Consider the following 12,033-nt stretch of genomic DNA (forward strand, 5'->3'; position numbering starts at 1 on the left):
GTATTAGAATAATATGGATCCCAAGCTAATGTTGTAAGATATAGCTTAAGTCTACAGTAGCAATAGCTACAAAAATATGGGTTATAGTTTTTTTACGACTACCCCTTAACCAGAGAATAAGAAAATATATAAAAAGGAATATTTCTAAAATAATTATTTTCAAAAGTGGTAATTTTCAGCTTTTTAAGATACATTTTGACATTAAGTTGGTTTGTTTTCAAAGGGTTCATTGTATGTTCCTAAGTTTGTATTTCACAAATATCAAATGAACTCATTGTCAAACGTTTTTAAAGTAATAACTTATATTACCCCCTTGGATTTAACAAAACGTGCCGGGTAAAACACAATCCACCCGATTTCTTCTCAATTTTTTTCGTGTACAGCCGGCGATTTCCCTCGAATTTTCCGCAGCCGGGCTGGAAGTCGTTGCCATTTGCCGCCGCCAGCCGTTGACCGAAAAAAGTGTGTCAAGTTTTCGACAAAGATCAAGTACATCGCAGATAGTACGTCAAATGTGTTTGGCTGTCGTTGCCCCTGATGTCGGACGCGGACGCGGAGTCGGAGTCGGAGTCGCAGTCGCTGGAGTCGCTGGAGTCTCGAGCCCGGTGCCCGGAGTCTGTGCATCCGCTGATTTTGGTGCTCTTGCCGCTGGCCAGGCCAGGCACTTCCAGTTGCCATGACCAAAATGTTCTCAAAATCCACTGCAATGTGGCTTAGATTTGGGTGCAATTTCGTAGTGAAAGTGCAGCGGCAGCGGCGGCAGTCATTCCACAACTAGTTAGAAAGATATGTGTGGCACTCCATCGTGGTTACCGTCGCCGGTAATTGCCGAGTGGAGCAAGAAAGCCGCAGTGGATCTAGATTGTGGGCCACAGATTGGCCAAATAGCTGGTGGTGGGCTGGCGAATAAATCGCGTTCCCATCTCCCGCCTCCCCATCTCCACGAAATCGTGTTCTGGCGGTCTTGTGGGTGCCTGCGCGACCCACTTGGGCTGCAGTGACCCACTCAACTGGCGCACCAGCCGAGCGGCCATCCGGGTCTGGGTCAGAGAAAGGGAGAAGATGCGCGCTGCCGGCCAGCGTTCACTTTTGCCTCCGACAGATGCCGGCAGATGCCAGCTGTCATTGCCCATCAATCGGTGGCCGAATGGGGGTCAAGGAACTCCCGGCTTTCCACCGCGTCTCTGTGGTCTCCACAGAGGCATTCCGCTCTGCGCGGACGTGAGGCGTGAGATCGAGACGGAGCCGAGATCGCGATCGAGATCGAGTCTTGGGATAGGACGAGGCCTGGACAGGAAGGGAGCGACTGGCGGTGACTGCGCTATTTTCATATGCACAGTGCGCACTCCGTTCCCCCTGATAACCCAGTATCCCAGTTAAATTTGAAACCAAAAGCCGTAAAAGCCGAGGCGGGGGAATTTGAATGCGCGCCGAAAGAGAGAGCCAATAAATCCGTTATGTTATGCATAAATCCGAAATCCGAAATCCGACGACCGAAAACCGAAATCCGGCGGCGTGGGCGTCAGTCGCCCTCGGCCGGCAGCCAGCACTCACTCGTACTTTCAATTGGAACTGTCACTGCCGGCGCCCTGCCGTCGCCCCGCCCCACCACGCACTCCCATATAAAAGCCCCGACGCGACTGGGCCGCCGTTTCTTTTACCCCCACAATGCCGAGGAGCGCGCTCATCGTTCCCGGTCTGATTTGCCTGTGGCTGGCGGCCTTGGTCCAGGGCGCCGCTGTGCAGGCGGAGCAGCAGAAAGATACGGATGCGGAGATGGAGACGGAGCCGGAGCCACTGGCCACGAGGAGGGTGCTGCTTCGCGGACGGCCCGCGGTGCCGCCCACTCCGCGGTGGGGCGCCAACATGCAGATGCTGCGCCGGCACAACAGTAGGTACCCTAGGTGTCCCGGTCGTTATCAGAGAGGAAATCTGGAAAAGTTATTTCCAAAGCCAGCAAGATACTATAAGAATAGTAGTGATTTTAACAGGATTGAACTTATCATATCGGCTTGATCTTAACTCAGTGGTTCGTAAAGGTTTATTTAATTAAACTCTACAAAAACTAAGAATTTTGGTATACAAATGGATAAAGTGGATTAAAGCACATTGAAGAATTCGCGACATACATTGTTGTGACTTAAAAGGCAAATAAACCATTTTCACGATATGTAAGAACAAATCTTCAGCTAAAGAAGAAATTTAGTGGGTCACCCTACTAAGTTAACCTATTAACTCTCATTTATTGCATAATAGTAAATATATAAATAAAATGTTGAAATTGGCACTGAAGAATTCGCGGCATTAACTGTTTTTGATTTTATAAATTTGTTTAAGTTAAAGAAATAGGTGAAAAAACGTATCTTGAGCTAAAAAATTAATTTAGTGACCCACCCTACTAAAATAACCTCTTGACTTCTATTTAAATACTGAACACCTTACTGCTTACATTCAGTGAAAGAGCCTATCTTAAGCTTAACAAGTAACTTAGTGGGTCACCCTTCTGTCAGAATTACTCTCAAGAACTATTATTTTCCGATTCTCAAGAATTCGCGGCATACATTTTTGTGATTTAACAGGCAAATATAACATATTCACAATGTTTAAAAACATCTTAAACTAAAGAAGTCCCTTTGACAGTCACCCCACTAAGAGAACCTCTTAACTCCCATAATAGTAGAGCACCCATATAGTAGAGCACCTCCCGAGCTAAAGAAGTAATTTCGTGAGTCACCCCACCCAAAAGAAACTTTTTACCTAGCTGTAGTGACGCCAAAAATGGTAACCAAGAACCGTACTTCCAGGTCCCGCCTTCAACTTCTGGACGGAGGAGAGCGACACAAACATCTGGGAGCACTGCGGCCTCTTCGAGGGAGACATCATGCTGCACCGCGAGCTGCTGCGGAACGGGCTGCTCAACGAGCGACTCACCTGGCCAGACGCCGCTGTGCCCTTCTACATCGACCCCCAGGATTTCAGTGAGTGTTCTCCGCCAAGCCAGCTACGACGTAATTGCAACTGAACAATCCATCCCACCAGCCGCCAACCAGACCATGGTGATCCTGAAGGCCTTCAAGGAGTACCACGACCGCACCTGCATCCGCTTCCGGCCGTACGAGCAGGGCGACAAGCACTGGCTGCTCATCAAGGGCAACTACTCGGGCTGCTGGTCGAGCGTCGGCAGGCGCTCCGGCGGCCAGGTGCTCAACCTGAACACGCCCAAGTGCGTCACCCACGGCGTGGTGGTGCACGAGCTGCTGCACGCACTCGGCTTCTACCACCAGCAGAGCGCCACGGAGCGGGACGAGTACGTCAAGATCAACTGGGAGAACATCCTCGACGGGCACGCGCACAACTTCAACAAGTACGCCCGCACCCACATCACCAACTTCGGGGTGGAGTACGACTACCAGAGCGTCATGCACTACAGCTCCAGGGCGTTCAGCAAGAACGGGAAGGCCACCATAGAGCCATTGGTGAGTAGGCAACTCCAAAGGGATCCCAAATAGGACACAACATCTGCTTTGTATAATATACACCTATATATTTGAGTATTTTTGCTAATGACTAACATTTTAAGGGATATTCATTACACCATTCAATAATACTTCGCGTTATTGGACAAATTGCATAGAGATTCGGTAAATTCGCCTATTGTAGGCGGCTCTTCTTCTAACGCTTATTTTAACAAGGATACTCTAACATTAGGGCAATCCCAAAGGGATCCCAAGTCAGTTGCAAAATAGGACCCAACATCTGCTTCGCATACTATACGTCTATATAATTGAGTATTTTAAGGGATATTCATTATACCATTCAATAATCATTCACATTATTGCATAGACATTTAGTGAATTTGCCTGCTCATCTCTAACGAATCTATTATTCCAACAATCACGTTTTTTACATCAACAATCCATCCTAGACAATCGAATGCCTTGAAAAACTAGAAACATTCACATGCTTATGAACTATTGAGAATGAAATACTTTATAGATGATCTTATACTTAACTCAACAGCATTAGACATTCCTGACAAAAATTAACAGATATTGAGATTTAACTTAATCAGTGACTTCAGTACAATCAGTTTCGTAAAATTCCTACAAATGGCAACATAGCGCACTATAATAGTACGCTAGGAATATATTGAGTAAATGATTCATGTTCTCTTTAAAGTATTCTTGAGGAATGATAATGGTGCTTTTATCCAGTCATGTAAGGTGTCTTTATAAAACCACTATATTCAATTTGTAAAGAAGTTCTTTAAGAGCAAAAAGATTTGGTAGTCATTGCAGTTTCAGTTGAAGAACGCATAAATTCGAAGTTCTTTTGATTTCTGGATGATTCTCGAACATGAACATGCTTATGATGTTTTTGCCTCCTACCACTCATTCCTCTCCTTCGCTCCAGGATCCGTATGCCTCGCTCGGCCAGAGACGCGGCCTCTCCGACAAGGATGTGTCCAAGCTAAACGAGATGTACGAACAGGACTGCAGCGAGGACTACCTCCTCAACTTCGACCGCTTCGGGAACTACATCGACGAGCTGCTCGACTACTTCCAGGGAAACATTCAGGATCTGCTCGGATAGAGACGCCTGAGCCCAATAAAGGAAAGTGCCGGCTAGGTGATGAAAAAAGTGAAGTGGCTGATCTCGTCGAGGGTTTGGGCGGCCTCCCCTCGGAGGGCCGGGTACGAGTGGTGCTCGGACAGCTGTTGCAGAGCGAATCGCAGCTCTGGGTTCCAAATGCGCTGCACGCCGCGCAGGCTGAAGCGGGCCAGCAGGCGCAGCAGCTGGCATGAGCGCTGTCGCAACAAGTGGTGACGGCTTTGAAGGAGCGTGGCGAAGTTGAGCCGAGGATTAAAGACGATCCGCTCCACCAGCTCGGCGTTTTCCGGCAGTTCGCGCAGCACACAGCCCATCAAGGCTAGCATGCAGCCAGCCAGGCGCACAGAGGCAGAGTCGGAGTCCGAGTGCCTAAAGTCTGAGAGAGAACATGAATGGGTTGAGAACTACAGAACAGTACAGACAATGCCATCCATACCGTGGGTCAGAAAGTTCAGGAACAGGTCGCTTGCAGCCAGAATGGCCACTGCATCGCAGAACTGGGTGAGGAACTGCTGCTGCAGGTGCACCAAGTGGCAGACCAGCTCGTACAGACTGCAGGCGGTCTCCAGCTCCTCGATAGTAAGTTCCGGGATGCTCCGCAGCGTCCGGCTGAGGGAGGCCACCGTAAGCGGGGCGGACGCGGCGGAGTCTGAAAGCTGCTTGTGTGACAGGAGCAGTTTGCAGGCGTACATCAGGTTGGGAACCAGTTTCACGTCCACATACACGTTACGAATCAACTCGAGATCGACGGCCAGCACAGGATCTACCAGCACAAAGGGCAGCGACAGTAGCTGGGCCACGCTCTTGAGCACCCGGGGAATGGCCTTGGAGTTGCGCAGCGGCGCCACAATGATGCTGACCAGGTTGTGCTGCTTCAGTGAGTCCAGTTCGCCGTCAAGCAGCTCCTGCACGGATCGGTTTAGGAAGGCCAGCCACTCATCGTTCTCGATGGGAGGACTTTGAGACTCATCGCAGCTGTCCCAACCCGGCAGCAGGCAGGGCGGAGTGTTGCTGTGAGGAGAAAACGGAAGAGTGAGTGCAATGAAATCAAAAGGATGGTATGACCACTCACTCGCTGCTCAGCTTGTCCTCGTTTGTGGATTGCATTGAGTGTTTCAGTTGCTGTGGTGGTTGTGGCTGCGGAGGTGAATGATTCGGTTGTGCATTGCGTTGAACGGGGGGCTTTTTCTCTTGGCTTAGCTTCTCCTGAGTAAGCTTCTCCTGGGTGAGATTCTCAGTGGCCTTACGATGCGCCTCGGTGTCGACGCTTTGACCCAAGCGCACTGAGAAGTTATCCAGGTTTTGGCTTAGCTTACGCTTCTCCAGATCCTTGCTTCGTGACTGTCGCACGGCCGGAACGACTTGCGGCTTGGCTGTCACGGCCCGCAAAGACGACTGAAAATCGAAGTTGTCGTTCATGTGGTTGAGTATCATGTTCGAGTTGCCGCTAACGAAGCAGGTGTGCGAGTTGACGAGCGGCTGGTGGACCACCGGCATTGCCCGCATACCCGACATGTCCCTGAAGGATAAGTCCGCGAACGGAACAACTACGCGTTGCATGTTGTCCTCAGCATCTGTCTCAAGTTGCTCCACATCGCTTGGCGCAATGGCATTGATGCTGTCGCGTGAGGTGCTTATGTTCTCCTGTCGCGCCTCACCGAAGCTCAGAGCGGCTAGGGCTTCGTCCAGCTCACCCGCCTCCTGGTTGGAGGGCTCAGATAGCTTCACCTTGGCTGCGGGATTTGTGAATGGTGACTCCTTGGCCGCCTCCGCCTGCAGATCGGCGATGAAGATGCGGCCCTCGACGAAGGGATGGCACAACAGCTGCGTCCAGGATATGCGCATGCCGGGGTCCTTCTCGAGCAGGCCCTGCAGGAAGGAGCGGCACTCGCTGGTCAGCGTGCTCGGCCACTTGACGTCCTCGTGCTTGATCATCTTCACCAGGGTGAGGATGGAGCTGGCGCAGAACGGCGGCTGCCCGGCCATGCTCTCGTAGGCAATGCAGCCCAGGGACCACATATCGGCGTGGTGGTCGTACGGCTGCTCCGCCAGCAGCTCGGGGGCCATGTAGAGGGGTGTTCCCTTGATCGAGGTGAGCACGTGTGTGCCCAGGGTCATGTTGCGGGCCAGTCCGAAGTCGCAGAGCTTGGCGTGCATGTTCTTGTCGAGCAGCACGTTCTGCGGCTTGAGGTCCCGGTGGAGGATGCGGTTCGAGTGCAAGTAGTACAGCGCCGACACCAGGTGCCCGGTTACCCGGCGCGCCGGCTCCTCGCCCATGGCCCCGTTGTACGACAGGTAGCGGTGCAGGTCCATCAGCGCGAACTCGGTGACCACGAAGAGGTCCGTCTTCGACTCGAAGGACTCTATCATCTCGATGACGTGCGGATGCTTCAGCCGGGCCTGGATGTCGCACTCCCTGCGCAAGTTCTTCAGCTCCTTGGTGGCCCGCCCGCGCTGCAGACGGTAAGAGGAGTCGGTGTACTTGTTGCTTTTGCGTTTCAGCTGCCCGCCCACCGACACTCACCTTGGAGATCACTTTGACGGCCACCACCTTGCTGTCCTCCTTGCGCGTCGCCTTGTACACGCAGCCGAAGGATCCCTGGCCCACCAGCGAGCTTACCACGTAGCGGTTCATGGCGATTCCGTCCGGAATATCCGTGATTTGTTTGGGATTTGGTTTTCCTCTGCAGAACTAATCTGGGTAGATTGGTAGGACCGTGGCCTGCTGCCTCTGAAAATACCACTGTGCTGTGCCGGGGCAATAAGCTGCGTAAGAAAATACTAGATGGATTAAACAATTTCCCTTCCCAAAGACTTTTGTTGTAGACACCTTCTGATCACAATAATTATGTCTGGGAACTTTTGTAATTAAAGAAAAAGAGGAAACCTCCTGAAAAATGTAGAAACTAACGTAACTATATTTATTTGTTTTAAAGTAAATAATAGTATTACTGCAACAGTAATGGCATTTTCTTTAGAAATATCAGCATTTCAAGAAAGTCAAGGTGGTAGGAATTGTCAATGTCAGCTCTGTCACGTTTTAGCATCGCCAATACACAGTATACCAGCTTATATGCAAATTCAAAATTTCAGTAATAATAATTTTATACATGTTTTTCCACCGAAATACTGCCTAACTATTCAAAGGGCTCCCGATTTCCTGGTGAGCTTTCGACAGTTTGGGAAATACCCGAATGACTTCGGTGGATGTACAAATCTTCCCAGGTCAGCCTTTGGACGGCGGCACGAAACGGTCACACTGCACGGGACGGCCGAGAACAGCTGATCGGTGTCTGTTTTTTATTGTGAAAAACAGCAATAATAATCGTTGTGAAATAGAGAATGATTGCTACTCTGAGCACATCCACCCAGTGAGACGACACCCGACCCGCAGCACGATGCGCGAGCCCAACCTGTACGTGATCCTGTCGCACGCGCTAATCGGTGAGTGGAGTGCCAGTACCGGCGGATGGCCCTGCCACGCCTCGTCCGCCTCCAGGGGAAACCCGGGGTGATCAGGGCCCACATTGACACTGACCGACTTCCAATTGCCATCCCCATGCGCGGCGACCCCTGTCCAGGCTCCGGCTTCTTCTTCCTGTACGTGCAGCATGTGCGCGTGATCTTCGAGACGCGCACCAACATCCAGCAGCTCAACCAGCTGGAGCGGGAGGCGCTCCTGCGGCGCGAGGATGCGCTGTACTACGCCTTCTACAAGCGGCTGGCCGATGGCCCGGACTTCTGGCACGGCTACGAGCAACTGAAGAACGTCACGGACATCGAGTACCCGAACAGCGTCAATGTGCTGCAGCGCTTCTACGTGCTGCCGGAGTTGGTCACGGCGTAAGTGCGGCATCCGGAGGCGCGGTCTTCCACGGAACCAGGCCCCTAAAGCAGCTAATCCCTCCTTCTATTCCCCCAAAGTTACTTCTACCACGTGGTGCGCGCCGGCTTTAATCCCATGGTGCAGCCCATGCAGTTCTATCTGGAGTTCGTGTGGCTCATGGGCGGGGTGACACTGCTGGTCCTCTATCTGTACGGGACGCTGCTCAGCGAGAACGTGTTCGGGGGCATATACGGCGTGATCTCGTACCTGATGTTCCACAGCTTCGTGGCCAAGATCTACGAGCGGCCCCTGGCGCGGGAGAACTTTGCCTTCCCGTTCATCTTCCTGCAGATGTTCTATCTGTGCATCTGCATCGGGAGGATCATACATCGACAGCGGCACACCTCGCGCCTCTTCATGGTAACCGGCTAGCTTGCTCAGCGGAGACCTGTTGGTAATGGCCTTGCCTTTTGCAGATCTTCGCCATGTCGCTGTTCACCGCCTGCGCCCTGCTGTCCTGGCAGTTCTCCACCTTCATCTTCACCACCCAGATCCTGATCGTGATGACGTCCTGGAACGTGAGCGCCCTGCCCACAGGTCTGGCCAACGCCTTCGCGCTGGACTACTCGCTGTCGCACCTACTGGGCCACGCGCTGGCCTTTGTGATGTCGCACGGCAACAGCCAGCTGCTCTTCACCTGGCAGCTGAGCGTCTCGCTCTCCTTATTCCTGATCACGGTGGTGCGACAGCTGCGGCAGGTGCGGAGCCGGCGACTGGGACACGCCCACGATCCGCTGCAGGGCGACTACTTCTCGCTCAAGTTCATCCTGCTGGCGCAGCTCTTCGCCAGCAGCATGCAGACCAAGCTGTTGGAGCTGCTGAACCGTGCGGGCGTGGTCAGTGTGCCGGACGGCGCTCACATGCACTACTGTGACCTGTGGGCCCATTGGGCTCTGCAGGTCAACGTGGGCTTTGTGGCCCAACTCTCCGCCTGCAACCCTCTGTACGAGCGCATCGCCTGGTCGGAACTGTGGCAGCTGGTCAAGACGATGATCGTGAAACCGTACTGCATGTACGGCGTGGTCATGCTGGCCATGTTTTTCCGTCGCTGGCGCAAGAGCGGCGCTCCGGCCACCGCCGCCAGTGAGGAGCAGCGCGAGCGAGCTCGCAACTACGTGCTGGAGGACTTCCTCGAGGAGCACCGCGTCTCCATGGGCGACATGTCCAACCGCCAGACGGAGCAGCAGCTGCAGCAGTGCTTCCGTTTGCTCGAGAGCTGCGACCACGACTACGAGCGCTACAAGCGCGCCCAGGCCCGCCTGCGCAAGGAGCAAGCGCCCGCCCGCGACGACTTCATGCAGGACATCCGACGGCTGCGAGCGCAGATTCACCGCAACAGCGACAAGCAGCGTAAAGAGCGGGCACAGGGAACCAAAGAGGCACCAGGCGACGGGTCCAGCCCGCCAACCGAGGAGGATAAGCACCCGGAACCCCAGGACGAGGAGGAAAAGGAAGAGCAGGAGCCGACCAGCCCAGAAGCCGAACCAGAGTCCACACCAGATCCCACTGAAACTCTGCCGTCCAAGACCCCCGGCCAAGAGGAGGGGGAGCCCTCCGCTGGCCCCGGCTCCAGCGGCCACCGACGCCAGAAGCGCAGTGCCTCCAGGCGCAGCTCCGTGGTGCCCACGGCCAACGCGCAGATCCTCAACCTGCACTACATGTACAGCTTCCTGCAGATGCTAGTCTTCACCGTCATCGGACTCGCCGTGCGCAAGCTCTTCTTCCTCAGCTTCACGCAGGGCTGCGTCATTGCGCCCACTGTCTGCTCCAAGGTGTGGTACCACCGCCAGCGCAACATCTTCTGGTCGGTCTCTCTGGCCGTCTTCCTGCTCAGCATGTTTGACCCGGGCATGGTGGTAAGTTGGATGTGGCTCCATTTGGCCCTGCTCTAATTGTGGCCTTCCACTCCCGCACAGAACATTCGCGAGGAGTACTTCCCCACGCGCTACTCCCAGAGCAGCGACGACCTGGACAGCATGCTCGAGTGGATCAAGCTGAACACGGAACGGGACGCTGTCTTCGCCGGACCCGTGGAGATCATCGGCACCGTGCACCTCACCACCAAGCGACCCATAGTCAACCACGCGCACCTGGAAATGCGTCAGATGGCGTGAGTAGTCCCGATAAGAGCGAGATAGCCCATGAGTCAATCCTTCCCGCTGTCCCGCTCTCTTCGGCGAGCATGCCCATTCATGTACCCAACCTTCCGCCTTGCAGAGACCGCACGGAGCACGTGTACTCGGTCTACAGTCGCCAGCAGTCGTCGGATATCTACAACCAGTGCGCCCAGCTGAAGATCCAGTACTTGATCATATCGCTGGACGAGTGCACCAACGAAGTGCGGTGAGTAGGCGAGGCAGTCGAAGCCCTCGAGACGGGCACTCGAGTGAGTCCGGGCTTGCCAATTAAATTGTCGGAGCCCTGAGATCTTGAACAATGCGCCCTTATCTTGGTAATGAACACTTCTACCCTCGCATTGCAGCGACGATTGCGACCTGCTGTCCATCTGGGATGACAAGCAGCCGGCGTACCAGAAGTACCCGCAGTTCTGCCACGAGCTGCTCCACAAGAACGTGCCCAGCTTCCTGAAGGTGTACGCCAACGACCACTACGGCATCATCAAGATGTTCTCGCAGAGCGTCCAGATCAACCTCAAGCACAACAAGATGCCCGAGATGTCCATATAGGAGGGTCGGAGGCGGGATGGTGGGATGGTGGGATGGGGAGTCGACTGTGTTGTGCTGTACGCAGCTGCGCGAGCTGTGTGACTAGGGATTAGCATTTTACGATGTGTGTGTATTATGATTACGTTTAGTATTGCTGTGGCTTGCTCGCGGGCAAGACCGCGCCTCCCACTCCGCGTTACCCCTTCTCCGCCCGCTTCGCCCGCAGATGGAAGGAGGCCTCTTCCGCTAGATAGTGAACTGGATGCCTTCGGCAGCTTGACTCGTTTCTGTCCGCCCTGCGCCGTTGCGTTCAGACCTCGTTTGGATCATTCCCCACGCCCCTCGCATTCGAATAAGTTAATCTAGCCGTACGACCGACTCTAAACTCTAAACTCTAAATACTTTCGTTAAGTTTAAGCTAAGCTTTTTACATTTACGTAGTACGTGTGTATATGACGTTTGGTCAGCGAAGTGAGTGGATGAAGTGTCCCCGGAGTCCACGATCCCAGACCCAAGAACGGCAAGCGCGTTTGCCAGGCAATAAGTGAATAAAACGATAAAGTTAAACAACCCGTTGTGGCTTCCTGTTACATTTAATTTTTGTAATCTGTATTCAGAATTAAATATTTTAATTAGGCATTACTAAATCTAACAGTTCGTTGGGACAGTTCCTTTGTATAGAATTGATTCCAAGAAAGGAATTCATTGCTGATTATAATCTAGTGCTTCTTTCTTTTTCTTTCAGTTAAGAAAATGATTAAAATTTCTTTTATTTATTATCATTTAAAGAATACGTTTTACCAAAACATTAAAAACTAATTTTTTTCTAAAACTATTCTTCAGCGGCAATGGAAAAGATATAATCCTGCT

At 52.7% G+C, this 12,033-nt stretch overlaps 3 protein-coding genes across 3 annotated transcripts; 2 read left to right on the forward strand and 1 right to left on the reverse strand.

The window, feature by feature from the left end:
• Positions 1 to 1,668: 1,668 nt before the first annotated feature.
• LOC108035808 (zinc metalloproteinase nas-7) lies at positions 1,669 to 4,646 on the forward strand. The gene is made up of 4 exons (XM_017111554.3): positions 1,669 to 1,891; positions 2,805 to 2,978; positions 3,040 to 3,476; positions 4,414 to 4,646. Exons 1-4 carry the CDS (start codon positions 1,669 to 1,671, stop codon positions 4,591 to 4,593), a joined length of 1,014 nt encoding a protein of 337 aa, XP_016967043.1. The 3' UTR covers positions 4,594 to 4,646.
• LOC108035809 (serine/threonine-protein kinase fused) lies at positions 3,521 to 7,349 on the reverse strand. The gene is made up of 4 exons (XM_017111555.3): positions 7,136 to 7,349; positions 5,684 to 7,065; positions 5,048 to 5,622; positions 3,521 to 4,987 (listed from the first exon to the last, which is right to left on the reverse strand). The coding sequence occupies exons 1-4, from the start codon at positions 7,244 to 7,246 to the stop codon at positions 4,626 to 4,628; spliced, it is 2,430 nt and encodes an 809-aa protein (XP_016967044.1). The 5' UTR covers positions 7,247 to 7,349; the 3' UTR covers positions 3,521 to 4,625.
• Positions 7,350 to 7,828: 479 nt separating this feature from the next.
• LOC108035806 (C-mannosyltransferase dpy-19 homolog) lies at positions 7,829 to 11,802 on the forward strand. Its single transcript, XM_017111553.3, has 7 exons — positions 7,829 to 8,055; positions 8,193 to 8,454; positions 8,536 to 8,857; positions 8,914 to 10,353; positions 10,414 to 10,607; positions 10,715 to 10,840; positions 10,980 to 11,802. The coding sequence occupies exons 1-7, from the start codon at positions 8,010 to 8,012 to the stop codon at positions 11,182 to 11,184; spliced, it is 2,595 nt and encodes an 864-aa protein (XP_016967042.1). The 5' UTR covers positions 7,829 to 8,009; the 3' UTR covers positions 11,185 to 11,802.
• Positions 11,803 to 12,033: the final 231 nt, after the last annotated feature.

The sequence above is a fragment of the Drosophila biarmipes genome, chromosome X (genome assembly GCF_025231255.1).
Source record: "Drosophila biarmipes strain raj3 chromosome X, RU_DBia_V1.1, whole genome shotgun sequence".
NCBI lineage: Eukaryota > Metazoa > Arthropoda > Insecta > Diptera > Drosophilidae > Drosophila > Drosophila biarmipes.